This window comes from Artemia sp. Qi Xiang Cuo, chromosome 3, assembly GCF_049724085.1.
Source record: "Artemia sp. Qi Xiang Cuo chromosome 3, ASM4972408v1, whole genome shotgun sequence".
NCBI lineage: Eukaryota > Metazoa > Arthropoda > Branchiopoda > Anostraca > Artemiidae > Artemia > Artemia sp. Qi Xiang Cuo.
This window is the reverse complement of record NC_142796.1, coordinates 63,172,023-63,197,814: the sequence shown is the minus strand read 5'-3', so window position 1 is coordinate 63,197,814 and position 25,792 is coordinate 63,172,023. Positions and strand designations below refer to the sequence as shown.

The 25,792-nt window shown below is 35.1% G+C and overlaps 1 protein-coding gene across 1 annotated transcript in view; it reads left to right on the top strand.

The window, feature by feature from the left end:
* Positions 1–25,792, top strand: part of Hel89B (histone acetyltransferase 1) — a 246,885-nt gene that overhangs the window by 139,819 nt on the left and 81,274 nt on the right. The window contains exons 13-17 of the mRNA XM_089086437.1: positions 4,181–4,407; positions 10,699–10,930; positions 15,533–15,708; positions 19,168–19,411; positions 22,700–22,982. Coding sequence (XP_088942563.1) covers positions 4,181–4,407; positions 10,699–10,930; positions 15,533–15,708; positions 19,168–19,411; positions 22,700–22,982 — 1,162 coding nt within the window. The remainder of the gene's footprint in view (positions 1–4,180; positions 4,408–10,698; positions 10,931–15,532; positions 15,709–19,167; positions 19,412–22,699; positions 22,983–25,792) is intronic.

Here is a 25,792-nt window from a genome sequence, read left to right as displayed (position 1 = left end):
TACCCGATAGCCATAATGATATAGATACTAGACCATTCAGCTATGCTGAACAAAATGGCTGTCATAAAATATTGATTGAAAGTGTCTGGAAAATTATGAGCTAAAGAGGAGGGCTGATTGCCCTCTAATCACTGTTGACTCTTAAGAGGGCACTAGAACTTTTAATTTTCAATCAAATTAGCTCCTTTAAAGTATCAATGATACTACTAGCTGTGATAGAACATCGCTGCCTATGTCTTTTTGCCCTATAGTACTTATATGCCTTTTTAATACCTGTATGCATTTGGGTTTTTCGTTTAATTGAAACTTCTCCTAAACGTTCTCTAAAAAGTTTCAAATTAATGCCATTAGTGTCGTTAGTTACAGTAATCGTAGAAGCAGCATTAAATGAATACACCCAGTGTCTTCTGGCTAGCTCAAAATGCACAACCTATGAAGGTATGAAGGTGAAATTTTCAGAGAATATCTCTGTTGTACGGATGACAACCTGCCATCCGTATGCAGGGTGTCAAAAGGGCATATCAGCATTTATCTTAGGAACAGTTTCGTGTGTAAAATTAAACTTTACAATGCCTGTTGTGGGGGATGCTGAACGAACCAAAAGACAAAATTCGCATCATAATATTAATGCGTCTACTCGAACAACGACTGCTGCTATTACTATTGCTGCTACTACTATATTTACTGGTGCTACTACTACAACTAATAAACATAAGGTTATTAATGAGAAAATTTTGGGCAATATTGTAACTGTATTGAAATAAATCAAAACACACTATGCCCATGCAGGTTGTCTAGAAGACGTATCAGAAATGCTTCGGGGCCGGTTGAGCGTATCAAGATGAAGATTTCATTGTGTGTTGACGAGGATGTTGAAAAAAAGGTGCTATTTGCATACTGCTACCACTACTACTGCAATTATTTATACGCGTAATTACTGAACCTTTCAACAATACTGAGAAAATTGATGTCTCAAAGCTTTGTTTGGATTTTTGTTATGGGAAATGATGGGCGTGAGGGGGGAGTTTTCTCTCAAATGACTTTTGACTCTTAAAAAGGGCACTATAACTTCCAATTTAAAATCAAACGAGACTCATTTCTAAGTCATGGAAAAAAATTCAATCGTTCCTTAGGATGCCTGACTAAATTTCGCTATATTTTATTTATTTATTTATCAAACAGTTTGTTATCGACTCGTGCTCAGAATCTCCAAAAAGAAGAAATTACTAACTAAGTATATACATAAAAAAATCCGCTTTTTATGGTGATTAAATAAAAAAAACAAGTTTTTTTTTAACTGAAAGTAAGAAGCGACATTAAAACTTAAAACGAACAGAAATTATTCCGTATATGAAAGGGGCTGTCCCCTCCTCAACGCCTCGCTCTTTACGCTAAAGTTTGACTCTGTCTTGAAACTTTATTTTTTAAAACAATAAAAAACTTTAGCGTAAAAAAACTACGCTACTTTCAGTTGAAAAAACTTGTTTTTTTTTATTTAATTTCTGATCGTTTTTTAGTTAATGCAGCTTTTATTTTGGCTCACCGTCATTGAATAAGTAAAACAAAATTTGCATATTAATTTTACTTTTCTTGTGATAAATGGCTTTCCAATCAGCCAAAACCAATACTATACAGAAATTATTCCGTATATGAAAGGGGCTGTCCCCGCCTCACCGCCTCGCTCTTTCCGCAAACTTTTTTAATTGTTTAAAAAAAATAGAGTTGTTAGAAAGTAAAACTTTAACTTAAAGAGCGAGGCGTAGAGGAGGGGACAGCCCCTTTCATACACAGAATACTTTCTGTTCGTTTTCAGTTTTAACGTCGTTCCTTACTTTCAGTTAAAAAAACTTGTTTTTTTATTTAATTTTTGAATGTTTTTAAATTAATGCAGGTTTTGATTTTAGCTTACCGTACATGAATAATTAAAACAAAAATTTCATATTAATTTTACTTTTATTTGGTTAAATGGCTTTCTCGAAACTTCTTTAATTTTATTTACCAACGTTTTTATTAGCAATAAATATACGTAACTTACGAATTAACTTACGTAACAAACTTCTATATTCATATATTCTTAATATGTATATTAGGGAGTTCGCCCCCTACCTTGCTCGTCAGGAGAAATTTCGAAGTGTGTTCAAATTTTTAATAATTCACCCCTTACTGACCCAGTCTGTTATTGAGAATAAATAATCCTTATTAAATCAATAAAAAAGCGTTGGCTTAATGAGCGAAGTATTAGCTGAGGAATTAACCAAATGATCTGAGCAAAATTTTCTGTTTGTTTTAGGTTTTGAAGTTGTTCCTTGTATATAGTTGAAAAACTTATTTTTTTTATTTAATTTCTGTTCTTTTTTTTTAAAGAATGCTGGTAAATCTGGCGCCCCCTTTATAGCGATGTCCCTTCCCCCATGAAACTTCCTTCATGGAAAGATCCTCCCACATAAAAATTTTGATCGGGGGACTTTGGGAAAAAAATGTGCGTTGGAGGGGGCCTAGTTGCCCTCCATTTTTTTGGTCACTTAAAAAGGCACTAGAACTTTTAATTTCCGTTCCAATGAGCCCACCCACGATATTCTAGGACCACTGGGTCGATACGATCACCCCTGGGAAAAAAAAACAAACAAAAAAAACAAATAAACACGCATCCGTGATCTTTCTTCTGGCAAAAAATGCAAAATTCCACATTTTTGTAGATAGGAGCTTGAAACCTCTACAGTAGGGTTCTCTGATACGCTGAATATGATAGTGTGATTTTCATTAAGGCTATATAACTTTTAGGGAGTCTTTCTTCCTTTTTTCGAAAATCAGCCAAATTTTCTCAGGCTCGTAACTTTTGTTGGGTAGGATTAAACTTGATGAAACTTATATATTTGAAATCAGCATGATGTATTCTGGTATCAAAATCCCGTTTTCTAGAGTTTTGGTTACCATTGATTTACCATCGCTCCTTACTAACTGTTTGATTCTAAAACTGTGAGATTCATTAAATTTTAAGTTACCCACCAAAAAGTATAAGACTGAGAAAATTTTCCTAATCTTCGAAAAAGGACCAAAATACTCACATAAAATTTCAGGATATCAGAACCCTTTTCAAGGTTTCAAGCTCCTATCTAAAAAAAATATGTGAAATTTTGCTGCTTAATAAGGAGTAGCACATATAACGTGTTAGATCTTATTTGTATTCCTGTAAACACCTTCTTTTTTTTTCTTCTGCTCCCCACCCCTACATGTAAGATATTCCTATATAAGGTATCAGTTTTCGCTTAGGACAAGGTCAATTTTTGTCCTAGGTGGAAAGCTTAATGGCCCAGAAATGGGTAGATAGATAGATATTTATTTCGAGAAATTACTATCACAAGCCCCGAAGGGCCGAATTTGAATTTCGAAGTCCATAAAAACAAATAAATAAAAAATCATAACAAAAGTACAACAACTAAAAAATTGGCAAACAATGCAAAAAATAAAAAAATAAATAAATATCGGAATGCTATATGATTCCTTTGTCACTTATAAAATGGCAACTTATAAAAACAGCAAAATGTCAACTATTTAAAAAGATAAAAACTGATAAAACTGAAAAAATAAATAATATATACGTTAACAAATGTTTAAAAAACAACATGAAAATGGGATAGGGGAAAAAAAGAGTAAAAAGAAAAAAGAGCTGTTTCTTTTATCATGCAAGAGATAAGATAAAATTTATGTACAAATTAACAACTGTTTATTATGTCAGTAATAAAAGGGATAAAAGATTTCTTATACTGCAAGGTAGTACAAAGAATGGGAGATAAGGTGGGGATAGGCTGGGACACAGTTTGTGGAGGACGATTTCTATCAGGTACATGGTATTCAGGGAAAAGGTTCGCAGTACGGGGGTTCAAAAGTGCCAACTTACCAAAACGGAGGCACAAGTTATTTGCCTTCGGGGTGTTGTCTTTATGTTATTATGGGTGTTTGTCTTTTATGTTCTAGAGTGCAGCACAGTAAAGGACCAATTTCTAGTGTATGGTTTCTTCCTCTACTTCTGTTTTGTTATTTAAGGGCGCTAATGCATAATCTCCGTGATTTTGCTGGCCCTGTGGCAGGTGAGGTCGAACTGTGGGTCCCGCATTACCAAGAAGAAATCAATCCCACTGTGCCACTAAAGGTTTCAATCTGAATTCTCTTGTTATTTCAGGAAAGTAGATCTGGTATTGAAGAATCAACCCGATATTTCATGGCAGGTAATGAAAGTCACTACGAGTCCTGGACGGCATATTCAAATGGAGTAATGAGAGCAAGATTAGTGGGTGCTAAGATGATTGGGAACCTCTCTGGATATATAGTACAGTCCCACCCTGATGCAAACGTATCTATGACTGAACCTATTGATTCGTATATCCATTTCCTTCTTAATTATTTGAGGTATGTCTTGTTAATATATAGGTAAATCTTGAATAATTGAATTGAGCTTACCCTTAAGGCAGAGTCACCTAGGCCTTGAAGCAAGACTTAAGTGCATGAATAATCTCCATGCCTAAAACGAAATTTATGCAGTTTAAGTTTGGAACCGTGAGAAAAATACGGGCTAAAAAATTCCCCCCCCCCCCAAAATAAAAACTGAAAGAAAATAAATGAAACAAATATGGAAAACGTGACGCATGATAATCAGTCTTCCACAGCCGAGGGCCCGATCTGTTTACTATAGTATGCGGATTGGATGAAGGATGAAGATCCTCTGGATATGGCACATGGGGTGACGAATTGACGTCTCAGTTGCTGGGTCTTTTTTACAGATAGTAAGCCTGTTACCCAACCTTGCGACATTTTGGAAACTTGAAAATGGATATAAGCTTTAAAAATTGGGGAAACGTACACTAGAAAAAAAAAGAATCGGAAATGTGAATTTATGATAACGAGCGTGTAAGGGCCGTAAGCCCTCATTTTCTCTAATTTGTCTGTATACGTAAAATCAACCATGAGGGTGTGCCCTTTTTCCTTTGCAGTAAAAAATAAGGTAAACTAACAAGCTAGAAACATGACAATTTAGGCAGGAGTATTGCTGCTAAGGAGCTCTTTTGGTACCGCTAGAATTAAATCTCCATGCATGAAGTTTTTTTTATTATTATTATTATTATTATTGATTTATTATCCGTCAAAAAAAGGTACAAAAGACGGAGTATCACTAAAAAGAAAAAAACACAAACAAAAAAGGAAAAAAAGAAAAAAACAAACAAAAAATAAAAAAATCACAAACAAAAAAGAAAAAAAAGAAAAAACACAAACAAAAAAGAAAAAAATAAAAAAACACAAACAAAAAAGAAAAAAAAGAAAAAACACAAACAAACAAAAAAAAAAAATAAAAAAAGAAAAAAACAAAAAAAAAGGAAAAAAAAAGAAAAAAACACAAACAAAGAAGAAAAAAAAAGCAAAAAAACAAACAAAAAATAAAAAAACAAAAACAAAAAAGAAAAAAAAAGAAAAAAACAAAAAGAAAAAGAAAAAAACACAAACAAAAGAAAAAAAAACAAAAAAAAACAAACGAAAAAGAAAAAAAAACAAAAAAAGAAAAAAAAAGAAAAAAACAAAGAAAAAGAAAAAAGAAAAAAACGAAGAAAAAAGAAAAAAAGAAAAAAGCACAAACAAAAAAGAAAAAAAAACAAACAAAAAAAAGAAAGAAAAAAACAAAAAAACAAAAAAAAAACAAAAAAAAAGGAAAAAAAAACACAAACAAAAAAGAAAAAAAAAAAAAAACACAACGAACAAATTAAAAGACGAGAAACAAAAACTCAATTATACACTGCACTGTAGGTACGTAACATATTTTTTTTTTTTAACTCCCAATTACTGAACAAATATAAGCAATATGAGTATCGTTGCAACGATAAAATTAAAACGAGCTTCGATCATGTAACGGTTTACATTATTACTATTATCATTATTATTATTTATTTATTACCCGTAAAAAAGGTACAAAAGACACAAAAACACAAAAAAAAAAAAAAAACGCATCGAACAAATTACAAAGACGAGAAATAAAAACTCAATTATACACTGCAGTGCAGTTACGTAACATATTTTTTTTTTTTTAAGTACTGAACAAACTTAAGCAATATGAGCATCGTTGCATCAAGCCGCAATTGGTAAAAAATTAAACCAACCATCAGTTAATTAAAAATATACAGTAGGTAATCATATCAACTAGTCTAAATATGACAAGAGACGGTAAAACAATTAAACGACATTTTCTTCCGCTGGTCTTGAATTCAGATCACTCTCATTTACTCCGAAATGCATACAGTATCAGAAACAAGGAAATCATTCCATCACGGATTTTTTTACTTCATTACTTAAGACAATATGCTTAAAAGAATGGACAATTAATAAACAATTAACTTATTAGTAATATACGCAATTTATTATCAGAGAAAAATTGAGACCAAGATTGAGAATAACCAGAGTCACATAAATTGGACTCTTACGAAAAGAGAATAAATCATCATTCAATTTAAAATTGCAACAATTATAATGTTAACGCAATTACAGCTGACTTAATTAAATAAGCAACCGACGATAAAATTATAAACTCGCACTTCTTAAATTTGAGGCAGGAAAGGCTTTCCCCATTTTTAATGGTCTTTATTTATTTATAACCCGTCTACAACAAAAGGAAAACACAGACGGAGTATAAACGAAAGAAAAAAGAAAGGACGAGGCACTATGGCGAACAAATTTAAATGGACAGCGATTCACTGCCTTAGCAAACAGTACCAAGGGTGGGAAGAAACTTTCTCGTTGTACCGTTTAATTTGTTCAAATATAGCTGCCGTCGGGTCCGCAATTTAAAATTTTTTAACAAGGTGTGAATTTCTTGTCCACGGCGGGAGCCACAACAAGAACTTAGCATACTTAAAAAATGCAGATCTGAGCTTTCTTTTCTCTGGCTCACGAAAAATTTTCCAAAATGGGCTTGGATACAGGAAATGGGGACGGGATACTGCGTTATAAAGTCGAGCCAGAATTAAACGGTTGAAACTTATTTTAGATGAAACTACTCTGCTGTAAGCAAAAGCCAGGCGTTTACGGAGATGATCAGTAAGAAGGGAGCGGGTAGTTTTGAGATCCTTTCCAATTGGGAAACCAAGGTAAATAATTTTTGGGACAGGGGCTACAGACAATTCTCCCAGCTTCACAGACGAGACCTCTTCCTGGTGCCAGTTGAACAGAAGAATCTCCGACTTCTGTGGCTTAAATTCAAGGCCAATGCGACTGTAATTTGACTGTAGTGTGGAGAAGGTGATCTCTGTACCTGCGACTGTGTGGCTGGGGTTTCTGTTGTTAAAGACACAAAAAGATATGACTGATCCTTGTCGAGCACTTGTTTTTACTGGGACAGCAGGATTCCCTTGGTAGGACAGCATCACGTCTGGCGTACGTTCATTGAGGGCTCGACCATGGCTAGAAAGTAGGAGTTAAACCTTTAGGTGGTCGTACATGTCTTTAATGGGTAGTAGGATGTCCTTCTGTACACCTCTTTCCCATATCCAGAATGAGTTGGTCATGGAGAAGTGAGTCGTAGGCACGGCGGACGTCATGTAGACCTATAACAATGGACTCTTTCGATTCATCAGCGTCAATCAAAACTGAAGCCAAAGCAGAAATGGCGTGGCCGCAACCAAGACCCTTCTGGAACCCAAACTGGGAAGGGGGAGTCCAGCATGTTTTCTGGATTTCATCAATGACCAAAAGTTTGAAGACTTTGCAAAGCGTTGGTGCCACTATGATCGGTCTGAACGAAGTACATTCCGAAGTACTTTTTCCTTTTTTCGGGACCGGCCTAAGCGACCCAGCACTGATTGCCGATGGTACGAGTCCAGTGGTGGAGATTATCTGAAAGAGAAGAGTTAGGTGTCCCATGAAAGTCGGGCTGCAATGGCTAAGATGAAGGGCAGATACACGGTCAATGCCGGCCGACTTCTTCTTTTTCAACCTCGGATCGCGGACGCCACCTGTGATTGGGTAACTAGAAAATCTGTATCTGGAATTGATGTGAGGAGGGATGAAAGCTTTTCTTGAACAGATATGTTAAGATCCGGTTTTGGGGCTGAAAACTCATCAAGGTAATGTTTTATCCATGTTAAAGATGGGATATCTGACTCGGGACCCGCTGACTTCTTCTTATCAACCATTTTCCATAACATATTAGGATTATTAATTACATTTTCAGAAAGCTCATATTTCAACTGCGCGTGGTGACGAGCAAGTTCCTTCCCAAACCTACGCTGGGATGCAACTCTGATATCTTTGACTACTCCTGGGCGTGGTCTACCACATTCTTTCCATATCCCGGGCCAGAAGGTAGCTCGGTCGCCTGGTAATTGTAACAAAGGGTTAGAAGACCATCCTTTTTCTTGAGTTCCTTGTTTGACACGAGACTTGGGCACTCCCTGAGATTCGGCAAACAAAAGAACATGGGTCAGTTTGGCGTAATAAATATTAAGACGTAGCCGCGCATCTCTTTCATCACGATGAGAGAATTTCATAAGTAGGTCAAACGGTACACGAATTTTTGACAGAACAAGATCACAAGAATCTTGAAACTTTTCTTTATCAATTTTACGCCAAACCGGAACCTCATGCCACCTCTGAGTGAATGCCGACGAATTATTCGCAGCGGAAAACGAGGTAGGCTTACTGATAATACACTGAACTAGGAAATGATCCGAAGCGAAACTATTCGGAAGTACAAGAACCTCACGTACTGGCAAAGAACTAGAGCTAACAATATGGTCTAGATTGGACGTAGAACCAGATTGGTGGATATACGAAAAGTCCTGGTTTTTCCGGAGAATAGTAAAGCGGTTCTCAAGTATCCCTATTAGAATGCAACAACGACTGTCTTGGGCACTAATATCAACTTCTAAATCACAGCTAAAGTCACCCACGATTATGCACCCCAGGGACTCGCGCTCGGCTTTTTTAAGGCACCGGGCTAGTTTGGCAGCACTTATAGCAAAAGCACTATCAGATTTGTCGTCACGGTAATCAGTTGGAGGGTACACATTTATAACTAGGAGGTTGTCTAGTTGCAAGAAAATTGTTACTGTTATCGTATACTTTGCACGCGAGACGATTGCTAATCAACGTGGCAATACCGCCATACGGACGGCCCCGCGAAGATGAACGTTTTGCAGGCACAGATAACACAGAGTAGGATGGCTAGAGATTTAGTAGGTTTAGGCCAGCTTCTGTGATGAAACTTTCTTGCAGGCATATCATATTATATTTATTTACAAACTGGTCAACCACAAGAGACAGAATGGAAAAACTTCTGTTTATGTTCCAAGAGAGTAGTGAAATATTAGAGATTTCGTTATTCAGCATGTTAATGAGTTGCCTTTTGCTGGTTTTCCGGATACTTCACGCTATAGCAGGTATGACCCGCTTTCTTGCACGAAACGCAAATTATACCACGAGTACACTTTTCTGCATTGTTCTTTTTGGAGACGTGGTCAGGCGTGCCACATCTGGAACAGAGAGGGCTATTGGTGCACTCGGCAGCTAGGTGACCTTGGTTTTAGCACGGGTAGCAACGACAGGGTAAGAAACAGAATTCTTCAGTGGGCATATTTTCGTAATAGATCTTTACAGAGTCCTTACGAATTTATCCAAATCCGATCGACAGCTGAAAAATACCTTGAACGTACGGGAACTGCCAAGCTGTTCATACTTCGTAGCTCTGGGGATCAGTGCAGTTAGCTCATCCGATGATACGTCAAAGGGGACTTGTTTCACTGCAACAATATAGTTAGGGATCTTTATGGCAAAAGAAATCTGCGGCTGGTTGGTCTTGATTGACTCAACAATGGTTTCACGTGTGTCTTTCGAACGAACCACTAGTTTCCAGTCCGATTTGACTTTCCGTAATTCAGATATGTCACTAGTATCCCCACATACCGAATCTACGAATCACTTCCTAGCACTCGAGGTATCAAGCGACTCGGGCAGATTTTTCAAGACGATTGTATAGGAGGACTTATCAGGCTCATTTGAAGCGCTTGGCCATTCGGTGGCTTTGTTAGCATGGTTGTAATACAGGCTAAAAATAGATGGTAATAATTTCCTCATCAGTTTCTGAATACCAGGACCCTAAATGGTGGCCCAAGGTTGTCAGAAATGTTCAAAGTGTTATAGACCTGATTTCTATAAAAAAAAAACAAAAAAAACGCAGTTGTATTCTACGTATGGTTATTAGTTGCTGTCGATGTCTTTTTTTTTCGTTGGGTTTGTTACCCCGAGTGCGAGATTGAAATCAGTGTTGTGTGTTTTGTGTTTACAGTCGTGATTTGTTTATCCGAAAGAGACATCTCCTTTGACTGTCAAGGAGTATAAGAATGGATGGAAACTAAGAAGACATCGTTTTTGGGTTCTTGGCAGATGTATATAGGTACGGGCTCTATTCTGTTTGACGGTTACGGCTGACTTTGCTTAAGATAAATCCAAGGTGACTGTCCTCTCCTCATGAAGATTTGGGTCTTGATTCCTCCTCCAAAAGAATTAAAGCATGGTGTCTGAGTCTGATGAGTCAAGTAGTTTATTATTTTTTTTTCTGAAATTTCCGGAGGGTCTTTGGTCGCTCTTAGAATTTCCCCTGTCTTATCCCCCCTCGTATGTGCACGTTTGACACCGTTACTAAAATTGTTTTTTTCTTTCCAGGTCGAATTCATCTTTGCAAAGAACAGTAACTAGTCATATTATCCGCGAATGGGTAACTCAATGGCCCATTGTCTTACCGAATGATATACTCCAAACCAACTTGTTGAGTTGTCTGGTGGAGCCAGTAGTGTTTGATGAAATTTCATTAGCGGTGGTTCGATTGATGAGAGACGGAGAGGATTATAAGAAAACATTGTCACATTATGGCCTACCAGTGGATTCTTATATTGAGGTTGATTCATTCGTTAATTTTTATATTAAATTGATGGTGTTGCGAAATGCTCCCACGCTTTCAGTAACTATGAAAACCGTTTTTATTAAAAATGTTCCCTGTTTAAAATCTGATAGAATTCAAAAACATTATTCAATAGTTCTTTCAGTTCGTGTTTTCAAAATGACGTTCTCTATAGTTCAGGCACCGCGGACAGAACAATCTAATGATATCCAACTGAAGTATGTCGTTTGGCATCTGTGTGTATTCTCGTTCAATCTCTACCCTCAAATCTGTAACTGTCACAGATTTCATAACATGACATTTTGTTGCTGATCTTACGTTAACTTGCAGCGAAGCTATTTGGAGGACTTGAATACAAAACCGCAGTACTCTTTATACTTTTTTTAAGGACTAACGAAAATTTGTTTCCCCCCCCACCACACAATATAAGATTCAAGATTGCCCCCTCCCCCCTCCCCCCAATAATGCTGTCTGAAATTTTTCAGTTCCATCCCTGGCCGTGAGACAAAGTAAAGTAATAACGATGTGGCATCAGACTTAACGGTCTATACCAAAGATGCTGTACCAGCGGCGTTCACCACGGTACATACTTGGTGTGTTCCGAGATATATAACGGTCTATACCAAAAGTGCCGTTTCTTGACCCTTCAGCCACGTAACTTCAGATAAAACGAAATAGACCTACAAAACAATGACCTTGGAAATATTCATTTACATAGGGAAAAGCCCTCTCCTCCCTCATTCTTTTAATCAGTTCATTTTTCAGTTCACTTCAGTTTTACTTTTGGAAGAACCAGATCTCACTTTGGTCTGCAAAAAGTGCAAATACAAATAAGCTTTGCGAGAGCACTATTTATGGCTCGAATTGCGTGACGTAATTGATGGATTATTAACTGGTCTTTACTAATCAAAGCTGTACCTTAAGCAAATTTTTGTAATTCTATATTTTTGGCTTTCTTATTATGGCCACCTCGCTTTCTTATTTATTGATAATTGAATATTATATTTTTGTTGTTTTATATCATTAATTTGGTTCTCTTATTGAGAGTCAGTGTTTTCTGTTTTTATTTGACTGTCTCGCTATATAGCTTGAATAATAAATCATTTGGTAATGTATTTTATATACACCTAAAACATCTGTAGTTTTTATAAGTTATTTGAAATTAATTAATAAATTATATAGATTAAAGAAAAAAATCAAATATGCATTAATAACTGGCTTGGCAGATATACCGTTTTTTTTTTATGAGTAGCTTATTGGTTGGTAACGTTGTAACGTTAAAAGATCAAACTTTGATTCTTTTCCCCGATCATAATTTTGAATGCAGTTGTGTTTTTGCACAATCTTTTTCTACAGAGTCTTAAAATAATATAGTCTGGGAATAAATTCCTGTAATTCTAATTCAGTAAGTCTCTTTCTTTCCACGTAGTCTGGCTGAGATCTGACCACTTTTTCTGGTAGATGTCTCGGAAGATGATACTAGCTGTTACTTCCTACTGAGTTTAGTTGAAATCCTACAGTCACTTCTGATAGACATACTGATGAAAACAAACGAGGAAGCCTCCTTCCTCTACCTGGAACTTTTTGACATACACATTTTGGAACATACACATTTTTAGAAAACTATCAAAGTTCCAAAATTTCACAAAAAGGAATCGGAGTTGTGCAATACAGTATTATTTAATTGAAGTCTAAAAAGTTTGTTAAATTTCAGTCTCATGATTTTTGATAGATAAATTAATGCTGTGTAGTAGTGTTGCATTACATGATCGCCATGAAGGGTCCTTTGCAGGCTATTTAGTTCTTCACTTTTTCTTCACAAAATTTTTCTTCACTTTTCACTTTCCCCGTTGTTTTCACTTTCTTCTCGTTCCCAATACCTAACTGAAGCTCCAATTTTCACCTTGAATCGTTACCGAGTTACAGACCACTGATCAAAAAAAGAAAATAGTTATTATCAAATATTTTACTTCTTGTAATTTTCATAATTTATTAGTCATTTTAAACTAAATTTATATAAGATATACATGTTACATGCGAATAGAATACATTTATTCACTACATAATCTGGAGCTAACAAAAGCATGAAAACAAGGAGCAAGAAAAAAAAACAGCAACATCAAAAATCTGAAGTAGTTTCAAGGTCAAGAGACTTAAATGAGTCATAAATAAAATTTACATATGCCGATAGTAAGGCTACACGGTTCTTGATTATTATACTGACCATGTATTATACACATTGCATCAGTTGCTCATCTAAACATAAAATACAGAAAAGTAGACTGTATAGGATAATTTTGCTCTCAGGAAAAGTTCTGAGGTGTCGATTAGAATAATTCCGAATTTCTGTTGCCAAACAACGGATAGAGCTTATCAATATTGCAAAATATAAATATAACAAGGAGATAGAAAGACACAGCAACATCAAGAATACAAAGTAGCAAGTGCTACTTCAGGGTCAACAAATTAAATGAGTCATAAATAGAATTTACACATGTCAAAAGTCAGGCTACACGGTTCTTGATTATTATAGTGACCATGTATTATACAAGATTATACCAGTTACACACATAAGTGAATATAAGATGGTTTTTACAACGAAATGGAATACTTTTAAGATAGGATGTATTATTAATCAAAATAGCAAATGCTAGCGCGGGGGGGGGGGGGGTCATGTACACAGTAAAGTGAATAACGCTCAATATAAAAATCAGCATTGTAACACTTGCAGCATTAACACTGAGACTCCAACTAGCATACGTACAACAAATGGACGAGAGCCCTTAACCTTAGCTTCTTTCACTACTGCATTACGGCTAAGACTATCAAAAGCCTTAAATATTTCGTAAGCACTAGCTGAAAATGATCTCTGTTTCAAGCTACATAGTCAGACACTCAAATAATAACTGTATTTTAAAAACAACACTTAAAGGTACATAAGTAGGCGCATTTTTAAATTTGCTAAGGTGAACATCAAGAGATATAGCACTGCGGCGAAATTAAAATAAATTACATCATATTTGTTAAAAAAAACACGTTTTTTTTTTAAGGTTTGTGCTCCCTGTGCAAGTTTTTGTTAGTTTTTTTTTCATAAGATGAAAATTTTGCTATCACTTGACAACTGAGATTTAGATATATTCATCTACCAAATTACATTTTTAAATATGCTTTTATTTTTTTTAGGTTGTAACATATGTTGGAAACTTGTTGAAAATCGTTGTAAAAAGGAAAATTTCATATATTTTGAACAAGTTTGGATATAAGAGAAAGTCTAAGTAACATCGTAATTCATGCTAGGTAAATGGAAAGATCTGGAACCACTGATTTCAATAATATAAGTATCTTGTGCTTTCGTTGCAAGTTATTGTAACCTTTCATAAAATACAATGTTTTACAGGCAACTTAAACTTTAAAGACATATTTTTGGACAAAAGTGTTTCATACCACGACATTCCGTGTATTTGCATTTGTGTTCCTTGGGTCCTTTCTGTGTCCTGCATAAAAAGGAAGGTCCTTGGGATTATTTAACAAACTTAATATGGAGCTCAAATTTCAACAAGGAACAAAATTCTCAGTTTTTTTTTATGTAATTCACTGATGAGCTTTTCTTTATTTAAAATTAATCTTTTGGCACAACTTAGGGTCTCTTACCATAAATGTATTTCTGAAAATTTGGAATACTCTTAACTAAAATTCTCGTAAGATCCCACGTTCAAAAATGTATAAAAAAATTTACCCGTCTTAGAAGATTTATGAGTCGTTCTGTATGATACTATCAATTCTTCGCAGCTTTAGGTCCTTGTCTTCTGAGGCCGAACATGTCCTGCTTCCTTTGGGGATATATTTTTCTATGTTTTGACTTTTTTTCCATTAAAATGGCCTTATCTGTTGGTCATCGGATAAAAAATACTTAACCTTAACGGCTTAGATTTTGATAAGAAAAATAAACTTTATATTTCAACCTTTTTGATTAAAACTTTTGCCATCTCATTTAAAAAACACTATCTAATACATTACTGCATGCCGGACAACCCCCCCCCCCAAAAAAAAAACACAAAAAAAAAGCAAAAAAAAAAAAACAATCATCTCACCAACAACATTCAACCAATCATTCTCTTCACACAACCACTAAAATCTTTCATTTTGAGAAAAACAACTAAAACGGGGTGATATAAAATTTTCATATCACCCCGTGTTTGGAAATGATTGGCCACGGGGTTAAAAAAATTAGTTAAACTGTATTTTCGATGGGCATAATTTTTTCCGTTAAAATTTATTAAGTTTATTTAGTTATCATTCCAGAATCAAATTTCGAAAAAATCTTTTTAGGTATGACGTGTATTCAGATTAACGGTCGTATAGGTGTATTCAAGTCTGACTTGAGGATCAGTAAATAGTCTTCTGGAGGGGTGAGGGGGTGTTTCAGTCCAATCTTTATGGTTTCCATATGTCTATCTGCCATGTGGTTGTTTCACCTGCAATTTTGATCTAGTCACTAGGACAATTGGTTGGTCATCTTCAGTTCAAATCCCACTAATGACTAACTTCTATTAACGAGTTTTGTTATTATTATTGTATTAAAAGTATATCATATTTCAGAGTAACGCTGCAATGAGTATAGATGTTATAAAGCGTTTGGTTGGTGAGATTAGTGTCCTTCTGTTATCAAAGACAAAACTTCGACCGAAAACTCTTGAGACCATTCAGCATAGACGAAAGTGCCTTGAGACATCTTTAAATGGTGTCGTTTCAGATGCTGGTAATTTGAGTCTTCTGTAAGTTTTATTCTGTTATCCATTCTAATTCTTTTTGTCTAATTTATATGCTACTTATTTTTGTAGTCTTTTCTGAGTTCTTTTTTTTTAGTTTTCAAAAACAAAAAATTCATAAATTAGCGGTCCCATGTATAATTATATCTGATTTGCAGCTAGTCATTTATCGAGGTTTTAAATGACAGCTGAACCTTCTTTTGAATGAGTCAAATGAGAAATTTTTGCGGATAATTTCCCCTGGAATATCGTTTCAGATCGAAGTGCTAAGTCGAATGAATATGTTCTTCAAATACTCTGTTCGTGGCGTTCCAATCTCAAGATGACTGGACCAAGCTGTATGCCTTCACATAGTCTTGTCTTGTCGGTTGGACAATGGGGTGGGGGGTGCGATTCGGGAAAGCTCTAGAGAAGGAGGTGAATATATGTGTCTTGTAGACAGCCATCGACGCTACATCAAACCTCTCACTAATTGACTGGAGAGAGTCGTGGGGAGACGGCCCGCTTAGTCTTTTCAAATAGGTTTCAAATCTGTTTCTTGCTTTCAGGTGAAAAGCTTTTTTTTATTTAGTTCATGATTGTTTTCCAAATCATATCCAGGCCTCATCAAGATATAATTTGAGGTAATAATTTGGACCTCATTAAAGGGACCTTATCAAGATGTAATTTGAGGTAATAATTTGGACCTCATTAAAGGGACCTCATCAAGATATAATTTGAGGTACCGGTCCCTTAAATCCCTGGTTAGTTGTTTTTAAAATATGAAAATCATTAATTGTACGTTTATTTGTACCGTCCTCCGTTTAAATTTGCAATTTCAATTTTTGATAAAATTTGAATATACCTAAAAATTGGCGATGAATAGTAATGTTGGTAGAAAGTCCTTGTTTATATTACTACTAAAGAGTTTCTGTTGGGTGAATAGGAGTATTATTGTTTGTATGGATGGAAATTCTGTAAGACTTTTGATCTTCGACATAACTGAAGCCAGCTCAACCTCTACAATAGGATTTTCTTATCGATAAATACATTACATACACTTGTTTAAATACATTGGAGTACTTCATTTAAATAGAAAAAGAAAATATTACCATTTGAAATTTCTGAAAACTAAGTTTTATTGCCAAGATAGTACTAACTGTATTTACTGCTTAAAAGATAAGGTTTCATAAATTACTAAACCAAGGCATTTCACACCCACAATCTGTTTTATAACTTTATTAGATGTGTTCAGTTCCTAACTTCATAGATACAAATCCAGTGAGGGTGAAAAAATAATGAAGTTGCACTTAGTTACGTTGGTTTTTAGTTTGTTTACCCTCAGCCATGTTACAATTCTGGCAAATGACTCCTTTATAGACTTTCCTAGCAGTTTTCTTGTCATAGCTGTGCTAATGCATGCTGTGTTTGTAAGAAATGAATCTGTATTATTAATTGGGTTCTTTGCTTGTTTATTTATTCCATAAAAAAAGTTTTTTAGAGAATTTGGTAAATTGCTAATAAAGGTCAAAGATAAAATAGGGCCAAGGACGGATCCTTGCGGAACGCTCGTTTCAACCTTGTATTGGAAATTGAGTATGCTGGTAACGATTATATAAGCAACTTCTTATGAAGTTGCTTATATGAAATCTTGAAATCTTGTCATAGCTGTGCTAATGGATGCTGTGTTTGTAAGAAATGAAGCTGTCTTATTAATTGGGTTCTTTGCTTGTTTATTTATTCCATAACAAAAGTTTTTTAGAGAATTTGGTAAATTGCTAATAAAGGTCAAAGATAAAATAGGGCCAAGGACGGATCCTTGCGGAACGCTCGTTTCAACCTTGTATTGGAAATTGAGTATACTGGTAACGATTATATAAGCAACTTCTTATGAAGTTGCTTATATGAAATCTTATGAAATTTGGAACTTTTCCCCTCGGACCATAGAAAACACTTTTTAAATAGGAGCTCATGGTCCAGCATGTCTAAAGCTTTCGTCAAATCTAAGTACCTAGTACCGTATCTATCTTAAAACCTTTATCTAGTGAATCATAATAATGTTTGTCAGATAAATTATAGTCTGCTCTGTTGTCCCTTTTATGGGGAATCCAAATTGATTTTCAACCAATAATCCATGTTCTTCAAATAAATTAATAATTCCTCAACTGAAAATTTTCTAAAACACGGGAATTAATTGGTAGCACGGATTTTTGCTGGTTCACCTTTGACCACATCCTATATGAATTGAGGTTACATGGGTAACCTTAAAACAATTCGAGGCTTTTCCTTGACGAAAATACATAATTAATAAGTTAGCAGGAAATCCCTTAGGGCTTTTTAAATCTTTAAGATTTTGGTCGCACGGTTTTGGGAGAGAATTCTTATATCCCCTTCAAGTAGGTATATGTGTTTAGAATATTATTTACCTTCAAGCGGGTAGTTAAATTGTCTAGAATATTTTAATATCAGTATCGAAATGAGAAAGTTTCAGAAAACGAAACGAAGCATAATAGGTGATACAAAACCTTAAATTGTTAGTAGGGGCCATTGATATATGGATACGGTTCTCAGCCCAAAGTACTTTGATGGGAGTGAGATAGGCAGGTGAAATGTTTTTAGTTCTTCTTTCGTTTTTTGCAAATTTTGGATTACTTTGGAAAAATTGCAGAGGTAGACATTCCACCATAGAATTCCCTCTCCCTAGGTTTTTAAAAAGTTGTCCCTTTTTTGTATTTTCCCTGAAAATATCAAAAAAGCAGCAAAATTGCCCATTCCCCTCTAGATTTTGAAAAAATAATTCCTTTTTACCCTCTACATTTTCGTTGGTTGGCGCCAATGAAGGCAACCCAGAAATGGGTTCTTTTCTATCAGGAAAGGCCATGCTAAATGAAAAGTAAGAGTTAAGTACGGAAAGCTGAGTAAAAAGTATTAAGGTGACTCGTGAGTGTTTCCTCACGAGTCATATTCCACTTTGACAGGCTCAATGCCCGTTCAAAGTATACCATGCTCAACACCAGGCTACTCTCCGACATACTGCTTCAATCAGTTCTGACGAGAGAGATCTAGGAAATAATGTTGACTAAGAGTAGGAGTTTCAAGAGTGTTTGGCTCTTGATTCTGGCCTGATTCTTGCCGCTGTTTTTGGACGTCCGAAAAGTTTTCGATTCCTTAACCCAGCACTCCAACTGTCTGTGTCTGTCTGTCTCCAACTCCTAGTCTGTGCAGATAGGTTTTGGGATCAACGCCTGGGTATGGGCTGGAACTCCAACATGAGATCATGATCAAGTTTCATGTGATTGCATATTATCAAGGACGAACAGTCAACAGTTGGGTTCAATCATTTGGTGATCATATAGAGGCGAGCTTGGTTACTTATTTTTTTTACACATCTAAGTTAATTTGAGTGAATAAATATCATTTTTAATCACATTTGTGTTTTGGTAATATTTATGTGTTTGTCATTGTTTATTTGTTGTTTTTGTTTAGGACTGAGGCTTCTATTTCAAGTGCTTTGATCTCTTTAAATCATTTACCTGAAAAACTCAATCCTGTCGTTAAGCCATCAATGGACATCCTCAAAATTGAGCCAAATGACTTGCTTCAAGAGCTCGCTGCCAGGACCATTGCAAAGCTTATAGAGCTCGTTCCCGGCAGAGTCCCGTGTCCAACCCCAAAGATTGTGAAAAACTTGTGCCTTTTTTTGTGCTCGGATGAGTCGCAGACACCTCAAGTAATTTTTTTTTCAGTTCTTATATAGTTTATCCAAAGAATTTTGATCTAGTAAAATCTTTGGCGGAGATGCTTGGTAGCGTTATAGCACTTTCAAACTTGATAGGGCTCACATGCTAAAAAAAAATTGGAACAACTTCCAGTTGTATCGTGAAACAAAGCATCAAATTATAAAATGTGAAAGAATATTCCAAAGGAAACAATAATACAGCTTTTATTAGCAGAATCATATGAAACAGAATTGAGTAAGCCATGGCCTGAAATCATCCCCTTTCGTATTTAGAAAGTTTTATTTTTTTTATAGATAAAACTGTCATTTCTTAAGATTTAGTAGAAAACCCCGTACCTCACTTTGTGATGGTAACAAAAAAAAACACCCATAATTCGAATTCTAGCACTATAATGTCTCTGCCTTTAAAAAAAAGGCATCTACGACGCCTCTATTTTAAAATAGACTATTTATGTAACTTGGTACTTTTATATTCGAATGTTTTTTTTTTATAATTCAGAAGCATTACAATTTTTGGCTGTTTCGTAAAACAATGTTACTGAGATGTGGAATGATTTTTTAAAGTAAACGCTGGTAGATATAAAATTAAGTCACTAGGTGACAAAACTTTGATGGTAATGTGATATTTTCATCATATAGGCGTTTTTGACTGTTTCGTTTTATTCGTGAATTTTTTCTAGGAATTTTTAATTGAGCAGGAAACCCGCGAAAGGAAGATCCATTGGTTTTTAATGGACAATTTCCCTTTTCAAAACTTGCTTGAGACTAAATACAATCCCTGATGGATTCTCTCTCTCTTTTTCTCTATCTATCTCCCTCTCCCTCCCACCCTCTCTATCCACTATGTTTCTTTTTCCTCCCTCCATGTCTCTCCCCTCTGTTTTCTTTTTCTTTCTTTCTTTCTTTTTCTCACTTTTTCTCGTACCTTTCTCTGACTCTCAACCCTTTTTCATAAAAATGAAAAGTTTTTTTTTTCACTTGAAAAACTTTTTTCACTTGCTTTTAAAGTTCCAATCAAAATCATCGAGCACATGGATGTCAAAGAAACGTTTTGCTGGGTATGAATGGCACTTAGGTCGTCGAAATTATTTCATTTGGTAAAACGTTAACACCAGGGTTAATAATGCAACATAGGTGTAACTTACGCAGGCCGTGCACATAAATTCACATTCTTTTATGCTACTACCGTAACGTTAGACAATACCCATTATGAGCACCTATACATGGCGTATAATCAGCTCTCTCCTTAGATACACACTGTGTAACGTTGAGCACCTTTACTCATAAAGAGCAGCGTTTCGCCCCTCATCAAAAGCCTTTAGCCTAGCTTTAAACAACCTTTATACATTTTTACAAAAATGTTTGAAAAATTAAAATAACTGAGTCTTTTTATTTTCCACTGCCACTCTTTCCGTAAGTTTATAATTAAGATACGTGATCAACGAGAAATTTTACCTTTGAGATGCAATAAAAAAAAAAAAAAAAAACCAAAAAAAAAAAAAAAAAAAAAGGAAAACAAAACTAAAATTAAATGAATTGTCTTCTGATTATTGCCTCTTAGGTGTAAAAATATATCCTAAACATTTTACAGTTTTATTAAGTAAATATTTATAAGTAAAAATAGTTACAATAAAATTCCAACTGTAGCCAATGCAGAGCAGTGCTCGATACGCTTGCATTACGAAAATGGGACTCGAAAGAAACACAAACTAACACGAACATTTTCTGATAAAATCAAAACAAATTAAGAAAGCAAGCAAGAAAGGGGAAAAAAGAAAGAGGAAAGAGCATAAAAAAGAGCGGAGCCCATCCCAGCATGAGCATAAATAAAACCAAACTTAAAAATAAACCAATCATTCGTAAGTCTCTTCATCCTGACAAGGAATAATCTTCAAAACACTTTCTTTCATTGACGAACGTTTCTTTGGAGTTATTTCATCAACTTTCAATTTATGTAGAACGATGAGGGATTTGGTACCTTAATAAAAATCATAGCTTGTTCTGATTAGTTAGAGCGACCATCTTTTCATTTGACCCTGGGGAAGGCCGTACCCAGGATTTTTTTCGGGGGGGGGGGGGTACTCAATGATTTTTTTCTGGGAGGGGTTACACAAAAAACCTCAAAACGCATAAAAAATTTGTTTATGTCCATTATTGTTACGTTTTACGAGTCAGACAAACATTTCGGGGGGGGGGGATCAAGCTTTTTGGATTCATGATGGTGGGAATAATTCATTGCATTTTTCTTTCGGTTCTAAAGATGAGTACACAAACAAAACCCTCAAATTTCCAACCTTGTGTTTTTAAATTTGCTTAAAGGCTCGCTGAACGTATTTTGGATGCAATCTTAAGATTAATGATGGTGGCAAAATGGTGGGAATAATTCACCTTAATCTCCCTTCGACGGGATAATATGGGTAGAATCTCGCTTCTGTGGTGAGGAGTCTCTCTCGAAGTAACCCTCACGGCTGATTTTCTTCTCATTTTGTGGCGACATCCCAATGAAACACCAGCTGATATTGGACTGATCTCTGTTAATACATTTCTTGAAACTCTTAATTGAAGTTGCGCCAATTATTGAGTTGGAAAAACTAACCCACCCTAATTTAATGTTAACGTGGATCTCTTTTCTTTTAAAGGGCATCTCTTTTCTCTCTTTTCTCTTTTAAAAGGGCATCTCTTTTAAAGGGCATCTCAAGGGCTTTTCTTTTAAAGGGATCTCTTTTCTTTTCTTTCCCGTGATCTGTTATGTAGAATGCAATTAGATTCTGGCCTACGGATTTATTTTAAAAGAGAAACTCAAAGATAGATTTTACATCTCTTATATGGTTCCTCTTTCCTCTGGCACAACTTTATCCTTTTCTAAGATGGAATTTCCTTGTATTCCAATTTTTAACATGCTTTGTCCTCTTAGACTACTATTTTTCAGAGTGAAAAGACGAATGCGTGGCTGGTTACCTCACTTTGATTTCCTGAGGATGAACCTCACTGGAAAAAAGTATTTAAAACAAGTTTATTTGGCACTTCACGTCTATCTGAATCTGTTCCTCTTTTCGCAGTATCCTATCTGAGCCATCTGTTGATTCTTAGAAACGAATATTCAATAGATAAGTTGATAAGTTGGGTAAATGATTTGTGGCATGTCGAATGCTTTTGATACATGGGGTGTCGCTAAACCTGTTTTCAGTCACATCTCACTTGTGTTTTTTTTTTTACAAGCTTTTTTAATCCGACCCCGCCCCGCCCCCTTTTATTAAGTATTCTATTTTTGTTTTCTAGGCTGATCTTCAAAATCTTCAGGGATGCATTACATTAGAGCAACAGAAATTGCCAATTAGCGGTAAAAGCCCTAAAAAACCTGCCCCACAAAAGGATGTTCAAGAAGTGGCCGAAAGTATTACAGCATCATCTCAAAACGTATCTCAAACGCATAACGCTGTTCAGCGACGTGGAGCTTGGATTGCTTTTCAATGCTTGACTACAATGTACGATGATCTTTTGCCTGTTAAGGTTCCAGCCTTATGGGACGTTGTTACTAGAATCAAAACAACTTTGGTTAAAGGTAAACTTCTTTTTACATATGGTCGGCACCAAAAGGAGATAGTGTATCTCACTCTTTGTTTTAATGAAATAGAAATTGTTAAAGACTCTTCAATTTTTTTTTTTTACCCTCGTCGGATTTTCTGATCTTTAATGCATAGGAAGCAGGTAAAATGGGCTAAATTGGCAAAGAGGGAATGTTTCAATGCCACTATCTCAAAGACTAACCAACATAAATGTATTTACTACGTACCAAATTAAAACCAGCTACAGTTCGGGGTTTTTGCAACAGCAACGAAATTTTTTTATTTGAGCCCTTGAGCAAAAGAAGGTCCTGTGAAAAGCTAAAAAAAAATAATTATTAACGAAAATGGCGGATATACCTTTTGGTTTTTGACATGAATATCTAACTTAGTGAAGTTGGCACTGTTTAACTCAAAATTCCGAAGACGGTTGGAACAATCATCTGAATCTAGTAGCTTTAAGTGGTTTCTTAGTTTCTCTTTTAGTTTCTTAGGCAAGTGGCAACCCTGTGTGTGACCTGTGCAAAATCGCTGTCAAGTCAATTGCGAGTTCTCAATAGTTTTATAAGCTTCATTGTTGTATTTTTTTATTTTTTTTACACATTGGCTTGAGACGCCACGGAGAACTGCTTATGTTAGCTTTAATTTTGAATAACAAATTTGTAAGTCAACAAGTTGATAAATTGTTTTATTTTCATTAGTTCTTAGATAATAGGGGTGTTTTAGCTAATATCCCTGTTCTTAGCTAATAGGGGTGTTTTAGATAATATCCCTGTTCTTAGCTAATATACAGGTTATGCTAATAGGGGTGCTCACTGACATTTTCCTGGGTAGACTAGCCAGAAAAAATTTCGGAAGGGTTAGTGCTAGCTTTAGATTTAAATTAACTTGTTTTTTTTTTTATTTATTCATCAATAGATTAATGCAGTTTTCATTTTCATCAATTTTTTTAATATTTATTATACTGGCTATGCGTTGGCAAAAATATAAAAATGTATTTTTGCTAGATTTTTTTTTTTTTTTTATATTGATGTTGTTTTGTCAAAATTCAAAATTAGTTGTCTGTGCTTTGTCAGAAATTATTAAAAAATGATAGGCTATTTGACTTTGCAAGATCTATAAGCCCTCAGCCGAAGACTGTTTATAGTCTATTTTAGCCCCTTCCGTTTCCATGTTAAGTGTCGTATTCAATTAAAATGAAAGCAGCATGATAATTGTGGCCCTGCTGGTTTAATGAATACAAGTATGAATAAATGAATGATATGCTATTTTAGTTAACGAATGAATATAAGTTGCACAATCTATGTGCTTCTCATTTCATCGTGGATGCAATTTATTATAGTTTCCAATGCAATAATCTTGAAATTTAGTTTTTTAGTTTTTATCCCTTGTTCAAAATTTTGGTAACGATACACATGTTAACGATGCCATATGGTAAGCTCATATATGATAACGGTATACTCTTGTGAAAAATAAACAAAGAAGGAAAAAAAGTTGCAATTACGTTGATCGAATAGTTTGGCTTCAACGACAGTAACATTGAACCTAGACTATTATAGAACCTCTGTAGGGGTTCCATGGGGTCAGCACTAAAGCGGAATTTGCTTTGTTTTAAGCTGTCTACATGAAACTATGAAAGCTATATTAATGTGATTAATGCAACACTGGCATTTCTACATAACCCTTGCTTATAATATTTTTATGTGTAGACCCCTTTCAAAGATGGGACTTGGACCTCTGCGTTCTTACATTTTTCTGCGCCATAAGTTAATAATTACTCTGCTTGACTCGCGTAAGATCAAGTTTAAAAGGGTTGTCGTGTATTTTGTATTCTTTATTAATCGGGATAAGTGCTTTGCGTCAAGTGAAGCACTTTGACTAGATACCAAGACTGACACTTTCAACAAAAGAGCATTGTTTTAAAGGTCAGATTTTAATATTTTGTGAAAGAACTGAAAAAAGAATAAAAAAAAAATGGATTTTTTATAGTTGGTGAAACACAATAGGGATGTCAAGCAACATCCAAGTCCATAAGTGCTGAAATGTTTAATAAATAGATCCCGAAAATGATTTTTGATGAAAATTATATAGAAAAAGAAAAGTTAATTTTGTCAGTATTTTGGCTGTTTTTCTTTTCTGTAATTTTTTTTAGCTCTTGTGTAAACTAACTAACTATAACCATCGTAAGTTACTTTAACCCCTTTGTTTTTTGGAGCTTGCCATGCTAGTGTGAAAGACTGCTAAATTTGTGAGGCTATTTACTGATTCGGCCCTAACGCTTCGTTCAGTCCGTTTTAAGAAACATTACGGTTTTTTCTTGAGTCTTCATGAAATTATTGGCTCGCTATTATTGGCTAAGTGACATTGATAAGTGTAGCTTTCTTTACCACCATATTAAATATAATGTATGTACGGTTTAGGAAACTTTTTAGCGCAAGATAAGCAAGTTTGAAATGTAGTGGAGGTTAAAACAATAACTAAAGCTTGGACTGAAAAGACATGATAAATAGCAATATTCTTGGCTCCAGCAATTATCTTAATATGTTAGTAGCTGTTGTTGTTGCAAAACATTTGAAATTTTTACTTAGAGAGCTTAACCGTCGTACCCTGTGTATCATTGTTGCTGAGAAGTTTTTTTGCGTGTCAGCTGATCATTACCTCTAGTACTACTACTACTAACGACTTAATACAGCACCAAGAGGGCTGAGGCCAACACAGATGCCCCCTCCCAAGAAGTTTCAGTTTCGCTTAAATCCTTCCTTACGACATGTCTCACTCCATTCAGGGACGACCTTTCTTCGTTTGGCCC